Genomic DNA, 26,781 nt, shown 5'->3' on the forward strand with positions numbered 1-26,781 from the left:
TTATTGTTAGCCTCCGCCATTTTTTTTCTTGTTTCTCCAGCATCTAAAGTCTTGTGCCAGTGGTTAGCCTGGTGCCCAGGCCCTGCGGGGGGAAATGTGGAAAGGCAGCCAGAGCAGCTGCACATCACCCCAACTGGGCAAAAGTCCTCCAGTCACACTGTCGCGGGGAGGCCAGAGACGCTTTGATTAGCGTCCGTCGTTACTAGCCAGCTTGAATGTCATGCACCGTGAGCCCAGTTGTCTAATGCTTTTGGCCGGCCACCGAGGCCGCTCCCCGCAATTACCGATAGTGCTGCTCGCTCCAGTGTCGGGGAGAGGCCAGAGAGAGCGCCAAAGTGCCAAATGATTGTCCTCAGTAAATAAAAAGCAGACATGTCCTTTTTTTGATGTTCTATATGTGCGTGCTTTATTTTCAGATGCTGTGGCGCAATCACATTTGAAAGCATTTTGCGCTCCCAACATAACAAGGGGGGACCAATCAAAACAATAACTGTGGTTCCTTTTGACAAAGCCCTTGGCTCACAGTTGTCAGAAGATGTAAGCTGACTCATCCACACAAGAAGGGCATGTATCCCTGGGAGCAAGGGGGCAAAAAAGCTCTGATGAATCTTCCCCTCTGTGCTCTCCCCTCTCCACTGAGCCTGTATGGATTAATTACATGACTAGTAGCTAGTTTAGTCCCATTATTTATTTATTTATTTATTTTTTCTAATGAATAATTTTACTCTGCCTCTCAGCCTAGATTTTATTCTGCTCAGGACTTTTTCAGCTTCACTCCGTGGAAATAAGAATGCATTGATTATTTTCCATCTAGCAAATATCCCACCAACTGAGGAATAACATGCCTTCCCCCTAATTGGTTTGTTTATCTTGAGCAACAGACTCTGGGTTTGTTTGGACTCTGGCTGGCATCCACACTCTGCACCGCTCCTCAGCATGATTACTCACCTTGGGAGGAGGCTGCTGGAGCAAGGTTGATGTTCCCCACATAGACATCAGGCTGTCATTCTCCCCGCTTATGTGACATCATTTGCCAAGACAGATTTGTTACAGGAAAAATAAATTCAGGCCTAAAAAGGGATTGATTTAAGGACAGGCTGCAAGTGGAAAAAGGCGACAGGAGGGATGGGGGCTCCCAGACACATTTCACCACTCAGAGGGCTCGGGCCGGATCCAAACAAGCTGCCAACAGAAGATGGATTCTGGCTTCATGTATAATTGATAAACTGTATGTTCTAGGTGTCAGCTTTAAAGAGGGAGCTAGGACTATATCAGGAAGCTATTTTTCCTCTCTGAGGCAAGCATCATTTTTATTTTGTCCTCCCCCGTTCCCTGGCTTATCTTCTCAGTTCAGAAAGCCCCGTTGAAAATTATCGTTTTCTTTGAAGACGACATTCGGGAAGTGCAGCATTAAAAGTACATCCTGTTCCTGTGCCTATTAGGAGTGCTAGCGCGGGGCAGATAGCCATCTGCAAAGTTGACTGTACATCCTGAGTTATCAGGATTAGCCATCTCACTCTTGACACCCAGCACATTAATATTAGCTATGGGAGAGTCTATCCTGCTGAAAGCAGCATAAAAGGATTAATGCAGCGCTTATCCTTTTGGAAATAATGCCCTTTATTGAGCGGATCTGACACTGTAAAGGCTGATGATGACATTGAATGGAGCCAGAATAAGTAATAGTGTATTCATCCCGTGTCACGCAGCCAGAATAGTCTCCATTTGAATTCCAGCCGCTCAAACTGTATTGATTGTGCCGAAGGCATCTGGTTGTTTTTCCTCTGCAGCAAAAGAGTAAGAGTGTTACTCAATCATCAACGTCCCGCGGCTAATGACAGTCCTCTCCCGTCGGCCCGATGACATGCTTCGCTCGCCGTCGTACTGTACGCTACGATTTCACCTGTGAGCACTCTGCGCCGCGGCAATTACTGGACATGTAACGCAATATGCCAGCACGTCACCCTTCCTGTCTGTCACACATAGCCTGTGGGATTAATGCGGCTTTGCCCACTCACTTTAATAGTGATAAATTTGTATCCTGCCAATCAGCTCTTTGAGTGTTAGCAGTGCAGCTTGTACCACAAAGGCTATGACTGTTTCAGTGGACAAAACGAGGGGCGAGTACTAACTTTGTACCCTGTTATTTCCCCTAGGCACAACATAATGGCTGTGAAAAGCAGTTTCCTATTGTGATTCTAACACGGGACTTGTAAGTGTAAATAGTGGCGTGATTCATGTAATTTTTTTTTAAATATCCCCCCCCCCATACACTTGATTTAATGATGCTGGATGTAAACAGGAAATGTGCCTGCATGGGGTGACTGGATCCAGCCACAGAGCGAGAATTTAGATGTTTGTAATTCAGCGGGAGAGAGAGAGAGTGTCTCCTTGAACCCCTAACATGATTTGATTATGAAGAGGTTAAACAACTGTAATAATAAATCTGTCAAGTTTTTAATACGATGTGCCGTTTTGTACCGGGGCATTATAACACTGAGGGGCAGACAAGTGGCCATCAGGGCCACCTGAGAACATTCGCTCTGCTCTTTCTGCTGAATTGCTGCTTCCCCTAGGTGCTTTTTTTGTTTGTTTGTTTTTTAAACTGACCAGATTGTAAGCTTATCAATCGAAAAACTACTTTCCCCTCTCTCCCAAGGACTCGCGTTGATGTGTTCTAAGTACTCCCTTATTTGGCTTTTTAATGGGAATATCGCACGCTCATTTGAGAAATGCCTCCATGTTTCTTAATGAGCTGATAAAGCTCCAATAATCGAGGCAAATCCCGATTTCTGATTTGCATCGCTGACTCTTGTTTCACCACACATGGTGAAATTGTACAAAATTGAGGAGCTACGATGTAGGCCTGCCTTTCCAGAAACTTTTATGTTTTATAAATGTGTGTGTGTGTGTGTGTGGGGACACAAGAGATGCACAGATTAGATTAGATACAGTAGCTGCAGCGTGGCCCCGGCCGTTTGTGTGCAGAATGCGATTTAGTTGTGAAGTTTGAGCACACTCTGGGCTCTGTGATGGGTGACGGGACAGACTGACAGTGACAGTGGGGTGGTAATGGCTCTGAATGAGGAGGAATGGCCCCTGCAAGACTGCCCACCCTCCTCCTGTACCAGAGCACAGCAGCCTTGTCCAAATACACTGCAAAATGAATTCTTCTCTACACCTGTGCTGTTTTTTTTTTCTTCCACAGAAGCAGAAATCAAAGCTATTTATAGCTTAACCTATCCGGGGTGAAATGGAAAAAAAGAAAGAAATCCAGCCTTCGTTTTTATTAAGAATTCACAGGCACAGCCTGTCAGATGTTGAGACATCAGGCATCAGAAGGTACAAATAGGTTGTATTGCATTTGCTGCTTTTAAGCCAGACCCTGACCCGATAGCTAAAAAGGTGGATACAAGGCCAAAGCCAGCCTCTTGTCTGAGCGATGTGGACGTCTCAACATTACTGCAGCTTTCTATAAAATTCCAGGTTTGTTTTCATTCCCGCTCACATATTTGTCTCTCTTGCCCTCCTTGCTCCTTTTTCCTCACTAATATGGAAAAATCATGTCTAGAACTTTGGCTGGGAAGCTCGGCAGTTCATGAAAAATGCATCCACTCAGCTCTTTTTCGAAGTCTTCGCCTCTGATACTCTTGTCATATCATATCCATGTCATGTCAGTGCGTGTATTAATTATGTAGCAGGCGGAGTTGAGGAGACAATATTGATGCATCTCAACTAGACGTCCCATGTATATTGCTTACTTGTCACTGGGAAATAAAAACGAGGCTTAATTACGGATGAGACGACTGTTTAATGTTTAGCCTTGTGAGTAAATAATTCTTGGTGTGTGTTTACGGGAAGCATTTTTCTTTCCTTTCTGTCAGCATCCACCCCCCCACCTCCCTGGGCTCCATTTTACTCTCTGTCTCACTCTATTCATCCGTCGTGGTCACTTTTTCCGGATCAACTGAGGTGTTCGACCCAGTCATCCCGCCTGGGTTTAGCCTCTCTTTTCAGTTTTTGCAGCCTCACAATCTCCGAACATATTGCAGACAAATGGCACCCAGTAGCACCTTTGGAGGTGTCCCAAATTGCAAAGGTAATTTATTTCTTCGCCAGCAGAATTATACATGAGTAAGAGGTCATATTGTAATATGAAATTGCTTAGCAGCTGCACACATTTGCCAGATCCTGTTTGGGTTTTGTGTTTCTGTTTACGAGTCCTCTCTGTGCAGTAATCTTATGGAACCGTGATAGCACTTGAATATATTCCCTCAGCAAATGAATAGCAGGCGGGCGCACTAGCTCTAGATGTTTCCTCTTGAAATACAGCTGTTTCCCTCCGGTCCTCTTCTTCCTTCTGTAACAAATGGTCTCCCAGGATTAAAACCACTACAAGCACTTCAGAGATATTAATCTTCTTCGAGGACCGCGATTCGAAAAGTTGCATCAGAAAGGAAAAGTAAAGACTTGCACGCTACTGTGTTTAAAGCCAAAAGGTTGGATATGTGTTTTCCTTATGTCTATAGATTACCTGCACCGTGTAATGAGTGCATATTTTGAGTCGGTAAACCCTGATGAGTCAGGATTGATCCTGTGTGTTTTTGCAGTGCTGCAATCATTGTTTTACAGCGTGGTGATTGCTGCAGTTTGGCAGCAATAATTGGAAGTTCAAAGCGCCGATCCGTGAGTGTAGCCTGGGGATAAGTTTCTGGAGAAGCTGACACTTCAGACGTATTATGAAGCCATCACGTCTAATTTGCACAGGCCTCTTTTGTAATTTACCCCCAATTCAGAGGAACAGTCTCCTGCTCTGCAGCACAATGCACACTCTGCTTGCATTGTTCACGCTCATTGGAAGAGACACTGAGTGAATGAGTCTTGGAGCTCAAATAATGCGAGGCACTGTTCCTGTCATATTTGTTGCTGTGTAATGGCTCCTGATTTGGTGTTTCCTGCAGCGTCTTTTTTTGGTTTTAGTGCAGAGAGCAGACAGCGCCGCAGCGCACGCAGCAACTGCTTTCTGTGCATCCAGTCCAAGCAACGTGTTTACAGTTCACTTTTTTTCGAAGCAACTGCTTGACAGATAAAGGACAACGAGATGTCGTATAGTCTTTGAGAGGGGGGAGGAAACCTCTTCAGAGGCAGGACGGGGGTTTTCCACATGCCGCCCAGACATTCTGACACATATTGAGGTTGTCTGTGTGCATCTTTTGAAGATGCAAATGTGTCAGCCACATGTAACCAACCACCCAGCGAGAAGCTGAGATGCTCAACTGTCTTTCTCACGGCTCTTAAATGGCTTCCAGTGATCAGCGTGCCTGTGAAGCCTTCGGTTCTTTTTTAACACACACGTTTATTTATTTTTAATTTTTTTGCGGGGATATTGAATAATTTGGGCACATTTATCACTGGGCAGAAAATGACTTGTTTAACCACATTAAAAGACGGAAGAGAGTTTGGCTGTAAATCTTTACGAGCGCTCGTGTAGCAGTCGTAGAGGTTGGTGTTGTGCGCGTAAGTGTTAATGATACAGAAGCCGTTAATTGGGCAGTAATGCAAACCAGAAGTTACAAAACTCAGGAAATTGGTTAATTTGTCAAACTTTTTAGACCTGCTTTTTTCCCCCTCACGACAATGTAGTAGGATCTTAATCAAAATGAATATTTACACCTCAAACTTGCCCCGCCAGCTTTGCCGTCTAACGTAAGGGGGGGGAAAAGCACATCATAGCGCCGCACATCCTGACAGAGGAGGTGTTGGTAAATTATTAATGTTTTCCCTCGCGCTGTCACCTATCATCGCACTAGCCTTCTGCAGTCTGCAATTTTGAAATGCAAGAGTGGTAGTCCTGCGGTGTGGCAAGTCATGTTTCAGGCTCTCATTTCAATATCTGAAGTGAAAGGTCAGGATGATATATTCTGTCCTGTCGCGGTGCCAGTGACTTACATGCTACCAGTTGAAGATGTAACACTTTTACGAGGCCCACCCAGCCTGTTGAGCAAACTGATAATGAATCAATCTCTGTGAAACATTTATGGCTGCCCCCACAGCCCTGCCAGTCCCACCCTTTTCTTTGCATGAGGCCAATTAGAGCATCCTCAGTGGCCCCTGCTGTCTGTGTCAGGGAAGCTCCTTGCATTGTCATATCAATATTCCTCCGTTGATCTCCAGCTGAGGCGAGTCCGGCTGCTCTTTCCACACATGCTAATTTGCATTCGCCAGCATGTGCGGGAGATGGCATGCTGGCTGCCTCTCCTCCTTGTTCCCAAACCTACTGTTGCCGCCTCTCTCTCTCCCTCTCTGTCTTTTTTTTTTTTTTTTTTTTGAGAGGGAGAGGAAAGGTTTCTTGATTCCTGGCATGCCAGAGAAGGGTCCTCTGAGGATTACATTGGCTAAGCCCTTATCACTCCAGGAAATTCACTGCCTGCTTAAAAAAGTGGTAGAAGTAGAAAATCAAGGGGAAGTGTTATTCTTTTTAAGTTTCTACTTATTCCCATGGAAAGTTATTACGGGTTTGAAGAAAAGTCCTTTTTTTGGCACTCAAGTTTTCTCCTAACTGTATTTCATATTTCACCCTTCCCTTCCCTTTTTTTTTCCAGGCGGCTGGTGGAATTTTAGAAGTGGAAAATGTGAAGGCAGGTGCTTGAGAGAGAGTGAGAGAGAGGGGAGGTTTAGGGAGGGCTTTGCTCACTGGGAAGCGATGTTAAACATCCAGGGGAAATGTTTGTTATTCTAATGGGATACCACCATGGTAACAGCTTTTAGAGACTCCCAAGGCTTTGTGTGGAGTATATGCACGCATTCATCAATCTCGCCTAATTTCTTTGGGGATTAGCAAATATAATCAGCCCTTTCTCCAAGTCGTCACCTGTTTATCGACATGAATATTATGGTGAAATTTAGCAGAACACGGCACTGTTGGATGTGGAGAAAGCAATACACGGGCTATTAATATAAATCACAAATTGAAGCGAGTCACTGAATGGATTCAAAAGTCATTAGTATTCGTTTTGCACTGAATGACATCCCAGGCAGAATAGCTTAAATTTTGCACATGCTTTTTTTTTTTTTAAATAGAAAAGCACTTTTGCTCATATTACATCTTGAAATTAAACATGTTTCAGGCAGAAGTGATTAATTATGTTATTTTCACACTTAATACCTTTAAAGGAGGTTAAAAGCAATGAAGTGAACTCATTTAGAAGACTTGATGGAAAAGAAAAAAAAAAGGAAACCCGACCCGATGACGAGACTCTGTCTTTAAAAGACTCGAGTAACTCGTAAGCCCCCCCCCCCTCTCAGTTCTATACCTTTTTCTCTCCTGCTGCAGATTTCCTTAAGTGGCTTATGTGAATTGCAATTGCCACATTGAAGCCGAGAGTGTACAGAACACATTTCTCCCCGGCTGTGACCAGCTAACAGCGCGTTGAACTTGTGCGTGCGGTGATTGAGAGGTTTCACACACAACACTGCAGCGCTGTGGGAGTATAGCCTGACCTAAAGCTAAGCCTCCAGCCGGAACAGCCTTCCATAACACTCACAACACTGCTCTCTTATCTACTGGCATTTCTGTCTGATACAAATAGCCAAGACATGATATAGTTGGCTACATGTCATATCTGGCATTGTACTACTCTCTGTCTGCCCCTCCACCACCCCCACCCCTGTGAAATATAATGCTTTTAACTCTCCAGCTTCTTGCCTTGGCAATTTTTTCCATCTGTAGCAGAGACAGAGACCAGTGTGTTTGCTCGTCTTGGCCAAAGGCCAAAGGCTCTTTCTGATATAATCCCCACCATCGATCAGACTTTGTTTACTCTAACATGGTTTCTCTCCCCTCCAGCAATTAGAAGGCAACCTTCCACCTCCTGCTCCTCAGACCAGCTTTATACGTTTATTTTTCCCTTAAGTGGTAATTTTTCATGTTGCAGCTCAGCTCTGAGAAGTGTGGGTGTATATTAAGTAATGGATACTTTTCAACCAGACTGACACGTTAGATACCACATTTTTTTTTTTGTTAATGTTTCTTTGTTTCTTTAAAGAGAAGGATCCTCCAGTCGCCAAACACTGGCACGTATGGGCACATTATTGAGAGAGGATTCACACATATTGCACTCCACGTCCCGTGTGTTTCATTTAGACTGCTCCACTTAGAAATCTCAAGCACTTTGAAATTTTAGAAAAATGGATGGTGGTTGTAGAAGCCGAGGCTGACTCTCTGTCTGTCTGAGAGGCTCTCGTCATAATAAATCCGGCCGGAGAGTGACTGGCCTTCTCTGCTATCTTGGCTGAAGAGGTTTATAATGTAAAGGCTTTTACTTTGTCACCACAACTACGAGTTCTCGGTTTGTTACTTATCGAAGTAAATTAGTTGGGATGTGGTTTGTTAGAGACTAAAACTGACTCTGTGGGTTAACTTTAACAAATGGATTCTCAAGTTATTGTATCTGTTAATAATTTTGCAATTATGGTGTTGCAAAGTATATATTCCCCCTTGCTGATTTCTACATTTTTACAACAACTGGTAACAAGTTTTTCACATTGTTGTGGAGGAATTTTGGCACGTTCTTCTTTGCTGAAATATTTGAATATAGCAACACTGGAGGGTTTTCGAGCACGAACGGCCTGTTTAAGGTCATGCCAAAGCATCGCAATTGGATTTGAATCCAGACTTTAACCTGGCCTTTCCAGACCTAAACTGTCCAGTGTCCTGCTGCATAACCTTCAGCTTCAGGACCCAAACTGATGGTTTCCTTTGGGATTTTCTGGTAGAGAGCAGATAGTAGCAGAGCAGCTCCAAACACAATACTACCACCACCGTGTTTGACTGTTGGTATGAGAGGCATTTTTCACCTTGGAAGTCTCTCATGGATGCCATTTTTGCCCAGTCTCTTCCTTATTGTTGAATCATGAACTCTGACCTTAACTGAGACAAGTGTATTTCTGTATGGGTGTATTATGCGTGTTTAGTTACAATAATGCATACCGGCTCATGATTTTGGTTTAAAGTCGTTTGTTTATTCTTAAATTTGATATGTAAAGGTGGGTAGAATTGACTCTAGGTTAGGGCTGTGTGATATGACCAAAATCTCATATCCCGATATAAGAATTCTATCATCCCGATAACGATATAAATCACTAAAATGTAACATTTTCTGTAAATTCTGTGAATCTCGGGCCGCTCGTCTTGCGTGAAGTGTTTCCAGCTGTGCGTCGTGTAGCTGGAGTCGAGTGTTTTAACCGATGCATGAAACTATACATTTTTAGACATAAGTTGTAACGGCCGCCGTTTTCTTTGTGAGTATTTATTACACGGCGTGCTGCGGGGAAAAGCCTGTTCTAACGTTTGAGTCTAAGGTTTATTTTTTAGCATCTGGCGGCTCTTTATTAGTTCTCATCCGTAAATAATCTGCTCTTTCACGTGATTCAGTTTATTTTGAAAGGTCTCAACAGGATCTTGAGCTTTATTGTGAAAGGTTTATGTGGAACATAAACAAGTGGACACGCGACGCTGTTACCGTCGTTGTTGCTAACCACAACACATAAAAACAGGCGTTTGTCCATCTGTAGTGTGGTTATATTAAATATAAGAGAAAGAGAGAACTTTAAGAAATTAATATAGCCACTACAGTGGCCATCAAAACGATGAAAAAATATTGCCGTAAACAGTTTATTTTGCGACACCACGAAACAAACGATAGCGTAAAATGAAACGATAGACGTTTTTATATCGTCATCCGATATATATGGTTATATCGAACAGCCCTACTGTAGGTGGTGCATTTTAGTCTATAACCTCTGGAGATTACAAAGCAACTTGAGCCCAGTGTCTCCCTGTCCATGTTAGTTGGCTGTTCAGCTCATTTGGCATGTGCCAACCCTGGGTGTGGCGTCCATAACATGTGCATTTTTATTAGTAAGCTAGGGTTACTTGGATAAAACATGAGAAATGAGATGAAATTAACAATATATTTGAGTGTTTGTTATGTGGAGAAAACAGAGATTAGAGAGAGAAAAGTGCATTTACATCCATTTAAAAATAAATACATTTTACAAAGTAAAATTCAAAATACAGCGAGAATGTTTTTCGACACTGAGGTGAGAAAGTTGATGTCTTAATAAAAGCAAAAAGCGAGACAGTGCAGTGGAAACAAACTTGATTAAAACATCGGCTGCGCTGGAGAGTTGCAAAAATTGCATCAGGAAAAAGCATTAGATCTGTAGCAAAGCTCCCATCCAAATGTAGCTCTAATTTTAACTGAAGGTCAGTGAAAGAAAATGCAAATTGTACTTTTGTTCATCTGAGATTTAAATAGTACTTTTCTCACATCATCTCGTTGTGCTTTGCCATCCAACTGTTTTTACCAACTGTTTATCTCGGTGCATTCCTGCTGCTAGTATTTGCACTCCGGCAATGCATGGAAATGTTTTTTAATGCATATTATTATTTTTGAGTGAACAAAACCAAAACAGCTGTAAATGTTATTAATACCACAGCCAATATAGGATTAAATATCCCAAAGATCTAGAAGCACTCATGATGCACACATGAGGCATGAAAAACCTTTTAGGTCTGAGTCGCCCGGTGACAATGGCAACTAATTTTTAGGCTCATTTTTATTTAGCCCCAGATTAAAATATCACTGGTTTAACCTTCTATAATCCAGTATATCTCCTTGAAATAAGTCACTGATATGCATTAGTCATCTTGTCCTACAGAGAGGTAATATCAAACACACTGCGACTAATAAGTCTCTCAGTCAGAATTATCAAAGCCGAGCAGCATGCGAATGCCTCTGGACAATTGTAATTTAACATCTAACACATTTTCTTCACCCCGTTACTTTTGGCAAGCGATGCCGACGCCTACCAGTAGCATCTGAATTTGGGGATTTTAAGGTTTTGTTTGCAGCTTAAGAAAGGCTCATTTTCTGGCTGTCATTATATCCATCTTAGCCCGAGATGCTGTTCTCAAGTGCAAGAAGCTCTTAGTACCCTACAATACTAATATTTCAGTGCTTTGAGGAAGGAAAATGTCCGTTTAAAGCAATGGAGAGGAATAACTTTGAAAATGGCTCCCAGACAGATTATAAATACAAGAACTTTTAATGGTATTATTGCATTTACTTTAAAAAGTTAAAAGCTCCTTCAGTGTTTTTCACTTTTTTTCGCCCGCTGAGATAATTTCCACGGAGCGTGATTATCGTGCTCAGGTAGTGAAGCACTCTCCACTCGGCAGCAGTGAAGTTGTAGCTGAAACTGACCCCCTTCTCTTAAAAATCAAAACCCCATAGCATCATGAGCCTTTAAAGATTTTATTCTTGCATGTACGAGTATAGTAAACTTCAGATGAGTGCCCCCCCTTTCCTTACATGCATGTTTACGTCATCTATGCGCATTCGATATTTCTCCCTCATGGTTTAAATATAAACAGAGCCGATCGGAGCTGACTTGTAGCGTCTCGGCACAAGAAAGATAAAAAACATGTGGAGTGAATAAACAAGCTCAGAAGTTTCTTAGCCTTGGCAGTATTTCTTCCTAGTTGTCACTTCGTATAGCTTTGTCATTTTTTGCATAATTCCATGGTGCATTGGCTCGACTTGATTTGATTTAGAACCTCCACTTTCAAGGAAATTGGGCTTAGGGTATGAAAGTTCACACTTCTTGCCTCCAGGCAATTGATTTCTTCTGAACTTGATTTTAGTGCTGTAGCATTACCAGTACTGAGTGTTAGCACCGGGTTTGTCACAGTGGTCTGATGATACTCAACTCTTGCTACGAGTTTATTACTTTAAAGTTGTGGATATAGAATTTCGAGGAAAGCATATTTGATTTATTGCCCACTGAATAATTAATCAGTAAGGAAATTAATTATTATTTGCAGCATTGGTTTGATTATAGTTCTCTTCCATGTTTTGTTTCTTTTAGTCAAATTAATTTAAGTCATTTCAATTACGCAGTGTGGGCGATTGACTCATTTTTGGAGCCATTTACAATCAGCTACTATGTTACTGTCACACTAGGTAGCACGACAGAACTTATTGCGACCACGTGCAGTCAACTTGCGATCAAGTCGACTGCACTTGCTCCGAGGATGAGGATCATGTCCGCAGCCACTAGCAGTCATCTTCAAAGCAATTTCGGTGCATTAAGAAAACAATAAAACGGCAACACAAGACGGAGTCAGTGTGCCATTAGTTTGCAATTGAATGGGACACAGGTGCTCAGCAAAACTGCCTTTATATAGGAATATAACCAGAACACAACCACTTCAATAGGGAGAAGATCATTTGGAAGGTTGACTTACTAACTTACTTACTTGACTGCAAACTTTGATTACTAACCTGTTTTGCAATTAGACTCCAATGAATCGTCATTGCAGAAAGGAGTCAGGCAGTGATAGGAATTAGGATTGGACCTCCCAGAGTCTGCACACTGGTGGTGGTGTAGATGAAGATGGAGGCTTAGATGTGAGTGACAAGGGTGAGGTGGAGAGGAGGGAAGCAAGTCGTACGGATGATAGTCAGAATGACAGAAGAGCACTAAAGGTAGGCAATAAAATGATTGGTCTAGAGTAATGGTGTGGGAATGGAGGAAGTGATGTAAAGAGTAGACTAGCACCCTGAACACCCAGGAGCGCAGGCAGATGAGTGTGTCGATGACGATTATTTGGAGACAGGTCGTCTCCCACCAAGTGAGGTCACTCAGCTACTTTTCAGTCTCCGACAGCAATGCATCCACCAGGCAACCATGATTTTTCATTGCAGATGGAAGTTTGTTGTCCTGTTGTTTACCACAGTGTGACTGAGCCATTAGAAGAGTCACAGGTTTTGGCTTTTCCACATCAGCCCTGAAGTTGGCCACTTGCTTAAAGTCTTAATAAAAGTGCAAAAAGTGCAGAAATCACTTGAGTTTAAAGAATAAATGTTGAAATATTTTTTGAAATGTCAATAAAATTACTGGAAATCATCTAAAATCTGACGCTTTAGAAAATATGTTCTCTAGACAGGATTTTTATTTGCTTCTCCTCCAGCTTCCAACTTACTCTGCTCATTTTGAATAACTCTGATTTGTTTATTAGGCAAAAACTGTTCAAAAAGGTAGGCTGGAAGCTGTTGGTGTTTTTCTCACGGGGTCATCATATCACAGTTTCAATTAGATGGGTTTTTTTTCTTCATATTTTTTTTAGTTTTTTAAGCAGCCATGAATAATTAAAAGCTCTTTTTTCCCACCACATGTTCTCCTGCTAAGCACACAGTCAGAAGTTATTATTAGACTGAATTTAAGCGGCCCTGTGTCCTCAGCTCTGAGCAGTGGGCACCGAGCTCCTGCATTGAGTTTGACAGCCTTCACACAATATTGTGCAAGGGCGCTCCCTTAGCTTCTCATGCTGGTTAAATGTAATATGGCAGATGGATAGTATTTGCAGGGAGAGCGGGGGTCTCACCCTCTCTCTCACTCAGTTTTTTTTCTTCTTTTCGTCGTCTCTTGCCAGTACCTCAGACATTTCAAGAGGGAGAAATATGTATCAAATTAACTCTTAGCAATGGGGCCTCCAAGCTCCCTGCCCTTGTCTTTTCAGCAATCAGAGCTTTGTTATTTTAGTCTTTCAACCAAAACCAAACTGGATTCAATGGCTTCAGCAATTACCTGTAATTTTCCAACCTGGTGCGCTAGCTTTCACTGGACTCTGAACAGTGAAAGATTGTCTCCTCAGTTCTTCGTTTTTTTGTGTTCGAGTTAAGTGCACTAATTCATTTACATCCACAAGAGTGGTACATTTGGAAATGTTCACTTCCCGGCAGCAGGAATGTCTGTGGAGATTTAGTTTCTGTCTGTGCACAACCTCCGAGTCACTGAAACTGGAAACCCCTGCGCAGTGTCGACGCTCAGACACTGAACCTCAGCTTTATACATCTGACCCATATATTAATACGTCCTTTCAAGCCCCTTCAGAAGAGACAACTCTGGAGCCCCAACATCTGTTTTCAGATGGCAGACTTTTATCCCATTTTTCCATCGACCCCCACTAACTCTCTTTTCCATTCCCCGTCCTGTTCTCGAGTCGCGAAAGAAACTACAGGAGCCCAACTTTCATGTGTGTTTTTGTGTGAGCCAGAGTGATGTTTCCTCTTCAGAGGTACTGGAGGAGAGAGAAACTGTTCACACTAAAATGCTAATTAAGTGCAGTGTGGCAGACAAGGACACTTGAGAGTGTATGCATTAGCAAATTTTAACTCCCTGCAAACCAAACAGTTTGTTCTGGGCTAATCTCCCAATGATGGAGGCAAGAACAACAGTGGGAACCGGAGAGGGTAAAATATATAGACTTGCTATGCAAGTGGAAGTGAGAGACAGAGGAGCTCGGTTCTCTCTTTCATCACATAGACAGCGCAGCTTTAACAGAGCGAAGCGTCTCTCCTGCCATATTTTTTGCCTTCGTATAGGTGCCATATGGTATCTGTAAGGGAGAGTCATTTTGTGCTATGCAGTGAATTATTCTGTGGATTAGTACTGGCATTTAAATGCTCTTGGCTTTAAATCTTGTCTGTTTTAGATCTTAAGTACATTCCTTGGCATCCTGCTCCCCTGCTCAAGTTGGCCTTTTCCCCTGGCCAACACATTTTTGAAACTGCAGAGCTTAACGGGAGAGCAAAAGGCAGCCATCTGAAGAGACCCTGAAGCTGATCTTGAATTACTTTTAGTGAGATACCGCTTGTATCAAACCAATTGTTCCAGTGTTGTGATGCCAGCGAACCTTAACCTAAACTTGAGGTTAAAACCTCCTCTTTCTCCTTTTTTTTTAGCTACTACCTTAGTCTTTGCTGCCTCTGATGGTTATACAAGTTTGTGGTGTGACACACCCTCCCGTCAGATGTTGGCTTTATTGTGTGATGAAGATGACCGGGTATATTTGGTTCTGACCTTCTAGCTTCTAGCATCTCTATATTTCACAAATACCTCAAGAGACCTGTTTAACATCAGGGAAAAATATCCACCAGCTTAAAAATTGAGTAATATTTAAACCAGAGAAAATGTTTTAGGAATAAATCCTGCAGGAGTCAGTAAGCGATGTCTCTGCCCAGTTGTTAAGACCAGCATTCGTGGCACATTTATGTTGCCCCGGGGATGCCGGCTGACATGATAGCCCCCTTTTCCTCATCTCCAAGCGTCCTTTAGAGAGATGGGCCCTCCCTTCTGTTTCCAGTACAGTTGGCCTCCCTCCAGCCTCCCTCAGAAGAAGTGAATGAATTCCTAGATGTCTGATAAGCTTCACCAGAACATGATTCTTAATGGAAGAGAAGAAGAAGAGGCAGATGCTATCAGCGCGCCTGAATTGCCTCGCAGTCAGATCAAACATCCTAAAAGGGCGGTGAATGCTCAATCATGTTGTGAGGTTGTTACACATTTATCTTCTCTGTTGGTTTAATTGAACTTGTTTCCAAATGAAACCAACTGGCCGTTTCAATGCAAACAAAACATCATTAGCATTGTGAAAATCCCAGTTGTTTTGTAGCGCTCATTTTCCTTTGAAATGAAAAGCCTTAAATTAGCTCTTTTCATCCTTGTAATTTTTTCCCCCTCCACTCAAGGCACTTTGTGACACCATTAATCACTTACCTCTGTTTATTTGTCATCATTCTTTCTCCTGTCTATTGAGCCAGAGCCTAACACAGATTCACCCACAGCTCCACTACCCCACAGCACAGTAGGTGTGAAAGGCCTTGTTTGTCCCCCGTGTGTTTGTGTGTAAAACAGCACGACCTTCACGATCGGGGAGTAAAATATATCTCGCGACACTAGCGTAGCATACCAGAGGTGTCTTGATGGAGATGGAGTCATACTGAGCTAATGAAGCTCCAAACCTCAGCTATCGATCCACCTCGCAACGGTGCTTTACAGAGATAACAGAGGAGGAGAGCACTGTGTGGCATCACGGGCGCTCTGATCTGTGTGACATCTAATTCTGTGTAATGAACCCTGTGCACCAGAGAGCGTGATGGGGGGGGCTGTCTATGATAATGACAGGGATAGCATGGCCTGGGAGTCTTTTGAAACACTGGAGGTTAGCTTGCAGGGCTTTGCTATGAAAAAGGTTATGTATCGCTGGAGTAAATGCCAAAAAATGTTTTTTAAAAATTGAAATCGTGCTGCTGTGTCTGATTTCATGCAGGTCTTAGTCGAATGCTGCAGTGTTGTAGCTGCTCTTAGTTGTCAAATGTCTCTCCAGCTCTACACTTTAACTCCATTCTTGTCTACTCTTTACATTTGGCAGCTCAAAGAGGAATCTCAGGTTTTTATTCTGATGGCACGATAGACTTTTTGTGTGATTGAAGCTTTTCTTTACTTGAATTGAGGGTCTCAAGTCACATTAGGCCGCCCTCTGCTGAAACTAGGAAAAAAGAAAAGCATGTGAAACCGCTGCTCGTGTTTGGGTAATAGATAGAAATCGAGCAGCAAGATCACAAACTGTGAGCAGTGTATCAGAGCGATGATGTGGTTTGTAGTCGGCTAGTGTGACATTGTGCTAAACAGGGTGAAGGCACACAGCTAGAATAATGATTTGTATTTTCAAGCACAGCGCACAAGCTCTTCTGTTGGCCACAAAGGATCGCAGTGGGGGAAAAAATATAGAAGTTCATGCGATGACCGTATTTGCAAACAACTGCTTTTGAGATCTAGCCATAGCCTGGGTGGACCATGTGACCACCACTTCCAAAGAGATGTGCAACGAGCAATCACGTCAGCGATTCCCTGGCAACTTCCAGTTGCTTGGGAACAATACATATTGCCCAACTGGTTGGCCAGAACAATGACTGTTCCCAGAGGGAACTGCACTGAAAACTAGCTTGTGATTGCATTGGCTGCCCGATAGAGAGGTATTATTCGTCACTCCAGGGAACACTTCTCCACTGCTTTAGAGTCCAGTGGCAGCATGCTTTGCACCACTGCATCCAACACTTAAATTGCATTTGGGGATGTAAGGCTTGGATGCAGCTGCCCAGCCATGAAGCCCATTCCATGAAGCTCTCTATGCATTGTTCTTGAGCTAATCTGAAGACCACGTGAAGTGTGGAGGTCTGTAGTGACTGACTCCGCAGAAAGCTGGCAAACTCAGCATCTGCTGACCCCACTCTGTGATGTTACATGGCCTACCACTGCATGGCTGAATTGCTGTTGTTCCCAGTCACTTCCACTTAGTTACAGTACAACTAACAGCTCACTGTTGTGGCCCATTGAAGTGATTGAATCACCTAAATCCAGTGATTTGGATGGGTGAGCGTATACTCTTGGCAATGCAGTGTATGTTCTATTTAATATTGGTCCACCACTTCCTGAGGGACATATGTGTTTACACCAGCAGCTAGTTGCTAATATTGTTTCTCTGCCATTTGTTGCTTGGCAGTCAAAATATCATAACAGCTGCCTGCTGTACCTGGAAAATTTAACTTTGGCCTTTTAAGTGAAGCTAAACTGTGAAGTGGTGAGATAAAAGATGTAACAAAGATCTCTAGGGCAGCAGGCGACAGCAATGTTAGCATTTCTTTGTGTTTATCACTACAAGAAACCTTTTACACATTGGATATGCTCATTTCATACATATGGAAATATTGAGAAAATCCTCTACAAATCTGCGATTAGTGGTTTTATAAATAAAACTAAGATCTGGAGATTTGATTAAATTTAGCGCAATTGCCATGGACGTAATTACTCTTTTCACTGAGGTGGTGATAGTTTAAATTCTTTCCATCATTCTTGAGTAATAGGAAGTGTCAAATAAAACCTTCACGACACACTACTTTGAACACTCCCCCTTATTCCTGCAGAATTAAATTAGACCTAAAAAAAGAAGCTTTTTCTTTTCCATGACCACCTCTGCTGCTGGCGCAAATGAAAATGCCCTTCCCAAAATAGATCATTTTTACCCTTCAGATGTCCACTTTTATTTTAAGCCCAGTGACACCATGCCATCCATCACACCCAGCTTTTCAGATGTGAGCAGCCCCAGGGAAAACACTGATACAATGCAGAGGAAGTGTGATAGCGTGCTGCTGCTGCTGCTGGTTAGGACCTCTATGGTTAGATTACCACTAATTTCATCTCAGAGTAGCATTTAGACATTTTCTTTCTCTGCCTAAAGTGTAAGTCATTCCTCTTTTTAGCGTAAACATTGAAAATGGATGCTGTGCCTTTCCAGCTCTTCCCTCAAATTACCACTTGACATGGCCAAACATCGCTCTGCATTATTGTCTGCCAGGAAAATGCATTTCTGAAGGCTTTATTGAATGTTGTGCCTGGGTGGAATTTGTACGAAGTGTACCCAGCACTTTGATCATCTTGACCTGGAAATGTGATCGTCACCCCACTTCACAGAGCTCTCTGACACCTGGGAAACTAGATCTGGTATTCGTGATACACGATCTGCGTCGCAGTGTTAAAGACTTAACTTCTCCCGTTGCGTAGTCAGCACAGACTACTGATGATAACTGGAATTTTGCATGCCTCAAAGTCTGACTTTTTCTCCCCGCAAGCCACAAGATTGGTGTGTCGTTTGGAAGAAACGACCTACATGGTTTTTATGAGCAGGATTCCTGCAATATAATGTACACTATATAATATTTTAAGTGGATTTTTGTGCTTCAAAGCTGAGTTTTTTGACAGATGTTAAAAGACTACATAAAAACTCTTTATTTTCCTTTGCTTTACTTTATTATAGTTTATGTTGGACTGTTTTGCAGGGTTCCTGTAGTTTGGAGCGGAGTTAGATCATCTATCTGTCTGTGTGTCTATCATTTAATTCCTTTTTTCAGGAGGGTGGTCTGATGTATTTTCCATTCACTCTCTATCTGACTGATCTTTTCAGAGCCACTTGTTCTTATTTTTGAGCTAGAGAAGCTTTTAAGAGCCATAGTTTAAAATAACCCTTAATTATCTTATACTGATCCTCAGCTTAACTTTGTTAAAGCCAATCTCTCTTTAAGCCATCTTTCTTCTGATTGGCTGCCCCTCGTAAATAGGAGGTTTGAATAACAATAGGAGGAAGGGGCTACTGTGTTCCAAGCTAAATCGCATGCTTAAGACTAAGGATGCTACAGCTCTTTGAAGAGTGAGTTTGGTAGTCAAGAGTGGAAAATAAAGCCTCCACAGATTGAGCTTTTAATTCACAAGGATTGCTTTACATGTCCATGCATAAAACAAATATCACAAAAAGGGGTCATTTTAGCCTATTGCTAAATGGTTGCAAGGCATGCATATATCAGCTTTTGTGTGTATAAATGAGATGTTATTGCATTGAAATGAAAAATTATATGTTTTTAGAACGTTTTAGGTACAGAAATGCAAAAAAAAGTGAGTCATTTTCGCCCATTGCTAGGTGGTGGCTAGGCAGATCAGAACCTGCAAGGACCCTAGGATCTACCTGTGTGTGCATGTAACAGTAATATATACTATTACCCAAAGTAATAAATAATTTACAAATAATTTAACACTTTTTACCAGACTAGTATACTAATAGCTCTTTCTCAGAAATAAAAATGGCTATGCAGACACCCAGTTAAACAAAGTTCATGCCAGTAGTCACCCTTCACCCTTTAGTGAAGGCTTCTTTCTCCTCCTGGCTGTCATCATCTCGATGTGTCCTTGTCACCTATTCTTCCTCCTATGTGTTTGTTTACATTCACATACTGAGGTGCTGTTCATAGCCCGTGAAACATCTCTTCTCTGAAACATCCTAACCAGATGTCTGTTAGTAAAACTGTATAGCATTAATAACATATTAATAAACATATCGTGCTAATTAGACAATTAACATAATGCATTGAGGTTAAAGTTTATCCAAAGCACCAAAATGGACTTGAAGGTTTAATAAGTATAAATTAATTTTTTTAGTATTTCAAGCTTATAATCCACTCAAACATCACTTAATCTGCTGCATTTCTGAGCAGTTTAATGCAATAGCACTGGCAGTGGTACTGAGGTTAGAAGTAAATTACACAGAGCCAGTGTGTGATTAGAGAAGCTGGCTTTTAAAGTTCACCACCCCTCGGGATATTTGATCGAGCCACGGGCCTTTGATCAGCGTTAACATTACGGTAACCATGACAGTTTATTTTCAACTACCAAAAAAGACCATTTGTGTCAGAAAACAATCTCCCCTTCCTCTGACACATTGGCACACCGCAAAAGAAAAATGTCAGGGTCAGTGATGGGCCATTAGCCCAGAGTGAGTTCTTTTTGTGCCGGCGGACCCATTGAAAACACCTTTTTAGTCTTCGACAGATGGTACTGTGACCCAGCAACCACAGGATGACCTGAGCCTCAACCTGAAGACTTTTTCCCCCCGAGAAAAACGCCCGCAGGACGTACAAGCTCATCAGAGGAACAAAAATGTCTGGCCAGAGAGCAGAATGACACATGAATGCATAATAAAAAAAATTCACCTCAGCACGGCTGCATTGTAATGCCTTGTACATTTGATTGACTACACAGTCACCCTCTATTCACTGGTATTATACCCTGTTCTTTTTCATAGAGGTCGCGCCTCTATTGCTGCAAATGTCATAGTGCTTTAATGAGAACTGCACTGTAGTCTACAATGGAAGCTTTTCAGCAAGATTAAATGTATCACTGAGCTGAAACTTGCCCCCCCCCTCCTTCTCCCCTTTGCCCCTATTGTGACACAGTGGTTTTACAGAGCAGCTTGTTGCTGAAAAACAAGGTTAAGAAGATCAGTATCAAAGGAGGAGTGTTTTTGTGTGGCTTGCAGGAGAGTCTCGCTTCAGGTTTCCACCTGAAACACAAAGGTGTTTTCTTACCTGATTTGTATTCATTCACACAATGAGTGGGCCTGCCTCTCTTGTTTCCAAGTAAGGAGAGTCCAGACAAGACTTTTGTTCGCCCTATCATCGGATATGTGCATGTTGCTTCCTCCAGTACAAGCCTTGGAGCTCAGCCACAGGCTTTGTCCTGGATGGATTTTTTCCTGTCCTTTTTCCTCTTCTTTGTTGCTCCGCTTATGTTCTAAGAAACCATTTCAGATAAGTGTTTGAGCACTGCAGTTTCTTTTTTTCCTTTTCCTGCCCTTTGGCTGCTATGTTATTTCAAGATTATCAAGCCATGTCACCCTAAAACTACCTCGTCAGAATCCAAAACCTACAAATTAGCTGTTGGAAGTGTTTCAGTTCACAGGAGCCCGTTACAGCTCAGTCATTTCTGGGCCTATGTACCGTTGTCAAAACACTGATAATTCTGCCTGTGCGGAGGCACTGTACAGATTAATTTGTTTGATTTAGCTGATGTCAGTCAAACCCACGAAATTATAATGTAGTAAATATTTTCTCTTGTTTCAGGGTTTTTTCCTCACTGTGTCCCCGGAGTCGATCGTCAAGGTGGCAAGACACGCTTCCGATAAGAACAAAATTTTTTGCATGAACCTCTCGGCACCATTCATCAGCCAATTCTTTAAAGAGCCCTTGATGAAGGTTATGCCTTATGTCGACATCTTGTTCGGCAACGAGACGGTAAGTGAAACGAGACGTGCATTCAAGCCTCTTTAGGACAGATATTTCCAGCTTAGTATATTTGTTTTTGCAAATTTTACAATTGAAATTGACAAATTCTTATATTTGGCTTTGAGACAAGCTGATTTAGCTGCTTTTCCCTCTTCCTTTCTTTTGATTGGCTGCACTTTGCAAACAAGAGATGTGAACAGCAGGTTTACAAGTGCACAGCTGCTGCTCCTGAATGAGATTTCCATAGTAAGGATGTCCCTCTTCTCTTTGACGTCATACATGGGGAGTATGTAGAGCAGTCTGAAGCCTGAGATTTCGGTTCACAGACGTTACCTGAATAAATGCTGACCTCATAAGGTGGAACTTTAGCCAGGTTTAATATGGTCACCATTGTAACAGTATGTATGACAGCTTGGATTACCTCCAAATCCTTCAATGTGACCTCAAATCAACAGCTAGGTGGCAATCAGATTTTCCAAAAGGACAATGATCCCAAACTCAAATGGATAAAGCAGGCTAACATTAACCATCGGGAATTGGCTTCCACACGCCTTGACCTCAACCCTATTGAAAATTTGTGGACTATGCTTAAAACTTAGGTCCAAACCAAGAAACCAACCAATTTAGAGGAACTTGAGCAGTGAAATATCTAGCCAGAATTAAGCCAGAAGCTTGTTGAGGGTCAGCAAAAGCATCTGGTTGAGGTTCAGTTTGCTAAGGAAGATTCAACCAAATATTAGTAGGGGTATATATTTGAGCCTGTATGTATAATTTTACCTTGTGCAACAATTTCTTGTTTTTTAGTCGATAAAAATGTGCAATCATTCCGCTTTATGCATAGTCACGCTAACATTGCGCATTTAGCCTTTTTGTCTCACCATTTGTACACACAGCATGTGTCAGATTTAGTACAGTAGCATTGAATGAACAAAAACTGAAGTATAATACTCTTAATATAGATATTATACATAAACTACCTATGTTCTTAAACACTCAGATATGAAAGTGTGGAGATATCAATCATTTATTTACTTAACCTTTTTTTCTGCTTAAACAGTTTAGTGTTCTTCAATGAACTATAACACCTGTTTATCGCACTTCTGTGTTTTCTCTCGCTGGGGGTTCGTCCTGTCTGAGTGCTTCATATGTCGCCATGTTTAAAGTAAAATCAAAGGGCTGTGTCCGACCTTTGATTCCACTTATTGCTCTCCTCAGTATCCATTTAACGTCTCACTTCTCGCTCACCATTAAGAGATGAATAAAACTGAGCGCGTTAATCAATCATCTCACTTGCGTCACCATTCCATCCCAGTTGATCTATCGATTTTTCTCCGCTTTGTGGAAGCGAGTAGGTGATTTGAGGTCAAGCTGTGGTCACAGAGTGTGCTGCTGCTGGGAAGTATCCTCTAACAGAGCAGACGAGCTTAACTCTGAGGACAAACTGCACCTTTGGGGGCGGGCGCAAAGCAGAGGGAAGTGGAGTGGATGTTCACTGGGCTGAACTTGCCTCCCCACTGCTAAAGTTACTAAACAGAGCCCTGTCTTCAGGTTAGAGATGGGGTCTGCAGACCGAGACAGAGCTGGAAGAAACTGCTCAGCATTTGAGGATTTATTGCCATTGCTGACTTCAGCTTTTTTCCCCTCTTTTCCATTCCCAACATAAGACCTCCCTTTTACATATGCACCTCTCTCTCTCTCTTGCTTCCTAATTGCTGTGAGGAACGATTCTGTCTCCTTAAACCGTGCTGTACATTTTGCAAGCGTTATGTATTTTCTAGTGGGTGGTACTGTAACTGTTTGTTTAAGAAGTTTGCTCACACCTCCAGTCATTACGATTTAATGACTCCGGATAATTGCAATGTATGTTTGTTGAAGTAGATTATCTTTCGGAGACTCTGTCAGGGCTCGCTTTCAGAAATTGAACCTGGCTAAGAACACCAAAATAAGAGTTTCAGTGAAAAGAAACAGAGGGCTGATTAACTGCTCAGCCGCCTCAAGCAGTGAGGTCTTCAAGGGTCTGTATAGGACTAATGCCTGTCCAGAGTGTTTTGGCTCCCCCACCCCCTCACCTCTGTATTGGCTGCTGGGAGGGGGGAATGACTGCTCATACAGTCGAGCCCCAGACCTCCCATTGTGCACAAGCCAGACAAGGTTGCCGGTCATGCAGTGGTGCATGGTGAGTGACAGGCAACAGAGCCGCCTCGCCCACGCTTGCCCCTTCCAGCCCCCCCGGCCGTCCTCTCGCCCCAGCTTCCACCCCCCAATGTGATGGATAACCCTCAGCCCGCGATGCTTTCATAACAAGTCAGTGACAGTCAGGATCATGCAGGCTGACTCCTATAGCCTTGCAGAATGTGCCATAAGGGAAGGCTAATGTGTCTGCTTGTCTCTGCCTTCCTCTCCCACACTTACTGAGTCACGATACAGAGCTAGTCTCACTTGGGGAAAAAAATGTTTAAAGCAGCTGTAAGATCTCATGTTTTGAAAATGACATGTAATAAATTTGAGCGAGATCGTTTTTGATTGCCACCTTATTTTTCCACGACTGGGAACTTATTTCAGCCAGATCACAACTCACGTTTAATCATTTTTAAATTCCCAAACAGTTTTGCAACACGGCAGACTTCAAAACATGTCAATAGCCTCTGTTTCTTCTCTTGTTTTGTTTTTTCTCTCCTGCCAGCTTCTGATGTTGAAATGTGTCTGTGTTTGAGTCTACCCTGGGTAATTCTGCTATAACTCGATCCTGCTGGTACTTGTTTTAAACCTGGCATCAGCAGGCCCTGCCTGCTCTATCGGCAGCCTCGTGCTTATATAACAGTCTCCCATCCATCCTGTAATTACTGCCTTTTTGGGGCATAGTGTAGTGTCTGTTCCTTCACTGCTGAGGGGAGGTGGAGGAGGAGGAGGAGGAGGGGGGCAGTGCGGTTTCTGCGTTGGCAGGACCTCGGAGGTGGTGCCGGCAGAGGCGCATAGACATCAGACGCTACTTCTCTTAATTGGCAAACATGTCGTGTGATAACCTGGGAACAGCACCGGCCTAATTGAGTCCTCCTGTGCTGTCCTCCTCTGACTACCTGACATGGAACCCAGGGCATTACATTTCCCTCCATTTAATGGCCGCAGTTAATTAGGCCCGAATGAGGGAATCATTACCGCTGGAAAAACCACATGCCAGTGGATTCGCCGATAAAATTAGCCACAATTTGCTTTTGCTATTTGAGCATGAGAGATAAACCACACAATGGGGGGGGGAGGGAGGACTGGACCATTACTGGTGGATTTGTATTGTGGCATTTTAGGCATATCATAGACAAATGGAACGATTAATCAAGGCTGAATTATTCACCCTGACTGATATTTCTTTTAGCCAGGATTCACGGCTTTCTCAATTTAGATCAGTCCGTGTGCTTCGGCTTCTCTTTCCCCTGTCAGAATGTTTTAAAAATGCGCTTCCTTAATAAAACAGTGCTGCAGATGATGTGCTTAGTTTTTTGCCCCACAGCCAGTACCGAACAACCTCCTCACTTCTCAGCCATTAACATTATATACCACCCCCATACAGGAGCTCCGCATGCTTTCCATTGCTGTCCAATGCGTTCTGCACCTCCACACTCAGAGGGAGCTTATTTATATGGGTCCCAGCCCCGTCTTCCAAACGAGAGACAGCCATTGTAATTGAATACTCAATAGGTGAGCCATTTAACAAAAGTGGAAATGGCGTTCGGCTATGTATTAATGTGCTTCGCCGAGGCAAAAGGAGCCATCATCATTTCAATGTTCAAGCTGTTTTAAAAGAGCATTTAGCCTGCCATCTCTCCAGGCCATGAGAGCAAAATGACACGGATTTCTTCCTCCTCTGTACTTTGTGCGAATGTTCCTCGCCTAATATTTTGTATGGTTATCTTGCTTATTTTCCCATCCATCCTTCAGCACCTCTCAGTGATCTAGGTGGAGGGATACAAGCAACTCCGCAGAAGGTTATTGTCATGAAAAGCCCCTCAGGTCTTTTGGCTCTCAGCCCTATTTTTCTCCATCTACATGCATTGTGCGTATTTGTGTGTGCATGAGGTGGAAGGGGGGATCTCTAATGATTTTTCCAGGACAGACTAAAGTAGATGTACAAGTGTGTATGTGTGTGTGTATATATATATATATATATATATAGTGTGTGTGTGTGTCTGTCTGTCAATGTGTGAATGGAAAAAAAGGGTGGCAGAGGAGATACATGGGCAATACGGCGTCATTTCTTAACATCTCTCTAGATTCGTCATCTGGCTTTGTTTGTTTGATAGACTGCTTGGAAGCCTTATCTCTGTGGTGAGACCCGTGGCTGTTTATCACCTCAGTGACGTATGCGGGACTGTGGAAGTACGTGCTCTCTGCTGTCAGTATGTGTAGGTGATGGCAAGTTCACTAAAGGGCCCTTAGGGTATTGATGGGTGTTTTTTTTGCACAAAAAAAGAGGAAAAAGAAAAAAAAGAATAGGAAAAAGAGTTTCCCCTTGACAGCTCACCCACAGCAGACTCGAGATGTGCTTCTCAACGGTAGCTTGGGGAAAATATGCCGTCTACTGCCTAAAACAAAGAGATGCGAGAGTCAGATTAGCGTGTTACTGAAACAGCTTTCCTTTTAGGCTCTTCTCTCTCTCCTCTCCTGTCAGAGCTGTCTGCAGAGAACGAGGGTGGTGGTGGTGGGGGGAGAACATGAGACATTAACCTCTATGTGTTTATTCACAAGGCCCCACAGGCCAACTGGGAGGATGAACACAGAACCATCTCTAAAGCCGGCGAAGCGGAACAATCACAATGTGTCATTGGAGGAAAAGACATGAAGTATTAGCTGCCGCTCTCCTTTGTGTCTTTCACAACTGAATTTTAATTTAATGTGCTATTTCTGTGATGAGTCACATGCCTTTCGTTCAGCGCCAGAGTACATTGACCCTCAGTGTGACGTACAGTCAGTGAGTTGTATGATGAGTCATAGCCGCATTAGCTGTGATGATTGGCTAAATGCAAAAGCTGCCTTGCTTTTATTTTTGCTCTTTTTACTTATTTCTTTTCTCTTTTTCTTTTCCTGAATACTACCTCATACATCCGCCCTCCCCAAGACCCAAGACAATTGAAATCAATGGTTTTCTTTTTCTTCTTCTTCTCTCACTACTATAATCACTATTACATGCAGCTGGGGATAAGAAATCACATTAAACATTCTTGGATTTAAAAAAAATATGTAAATGTTGGCACTGTTGAATTTCCTTAATTGT

The 26,781-nt window shown here is 42.6% G+C and overlaps 1 protein-coding gene across 5 annotated transcripts in view; it reads left to right on the forward strand.

Annotated features, from left to right (window-relative positions):
• Positions 1-26,781, forward strand: part of adkb (adenosine kinase b) — a 126,173-nt gene that overhangs the window by 65,090 nt on the left and 34,302 nt on the right. For 4 of the 5 annotated variants that reach the window (XM_005919626.3, XM_005919623.3, XM_042219722.1 and 1 more), the window contains one exon: positions 21,354-21,524. The exons of the other annotated variant lie outside the window; for it this stretch is intronic. In XM_005919626.3, coding sequence (XP_005919688.1) covers positions 21,354-21,524 — 171 coding nt within the window. The remainder of the gene's footprint in view (positions 1-21,353; positions 21,525-26,781) is intronic. 5 annotated transcript variants of the gene reach the window in all.

Source organism: Haplochromis burtoni, unplaced genomic scaffold, assembly GCF_018398535.1.
Source record: "Haplochromis burtoni strain Fernald_Lab_line unplaced genomic scaffold, NCSU_Asbu1 Contig_37, whole genome shotgun sequence".
Lineage (NCBI taxonomy): Eukaryota > Metazoa > Chordata > Actinopteri > Cichliformes > Cichlidae > Haplochromis > Haplochromis burtoni.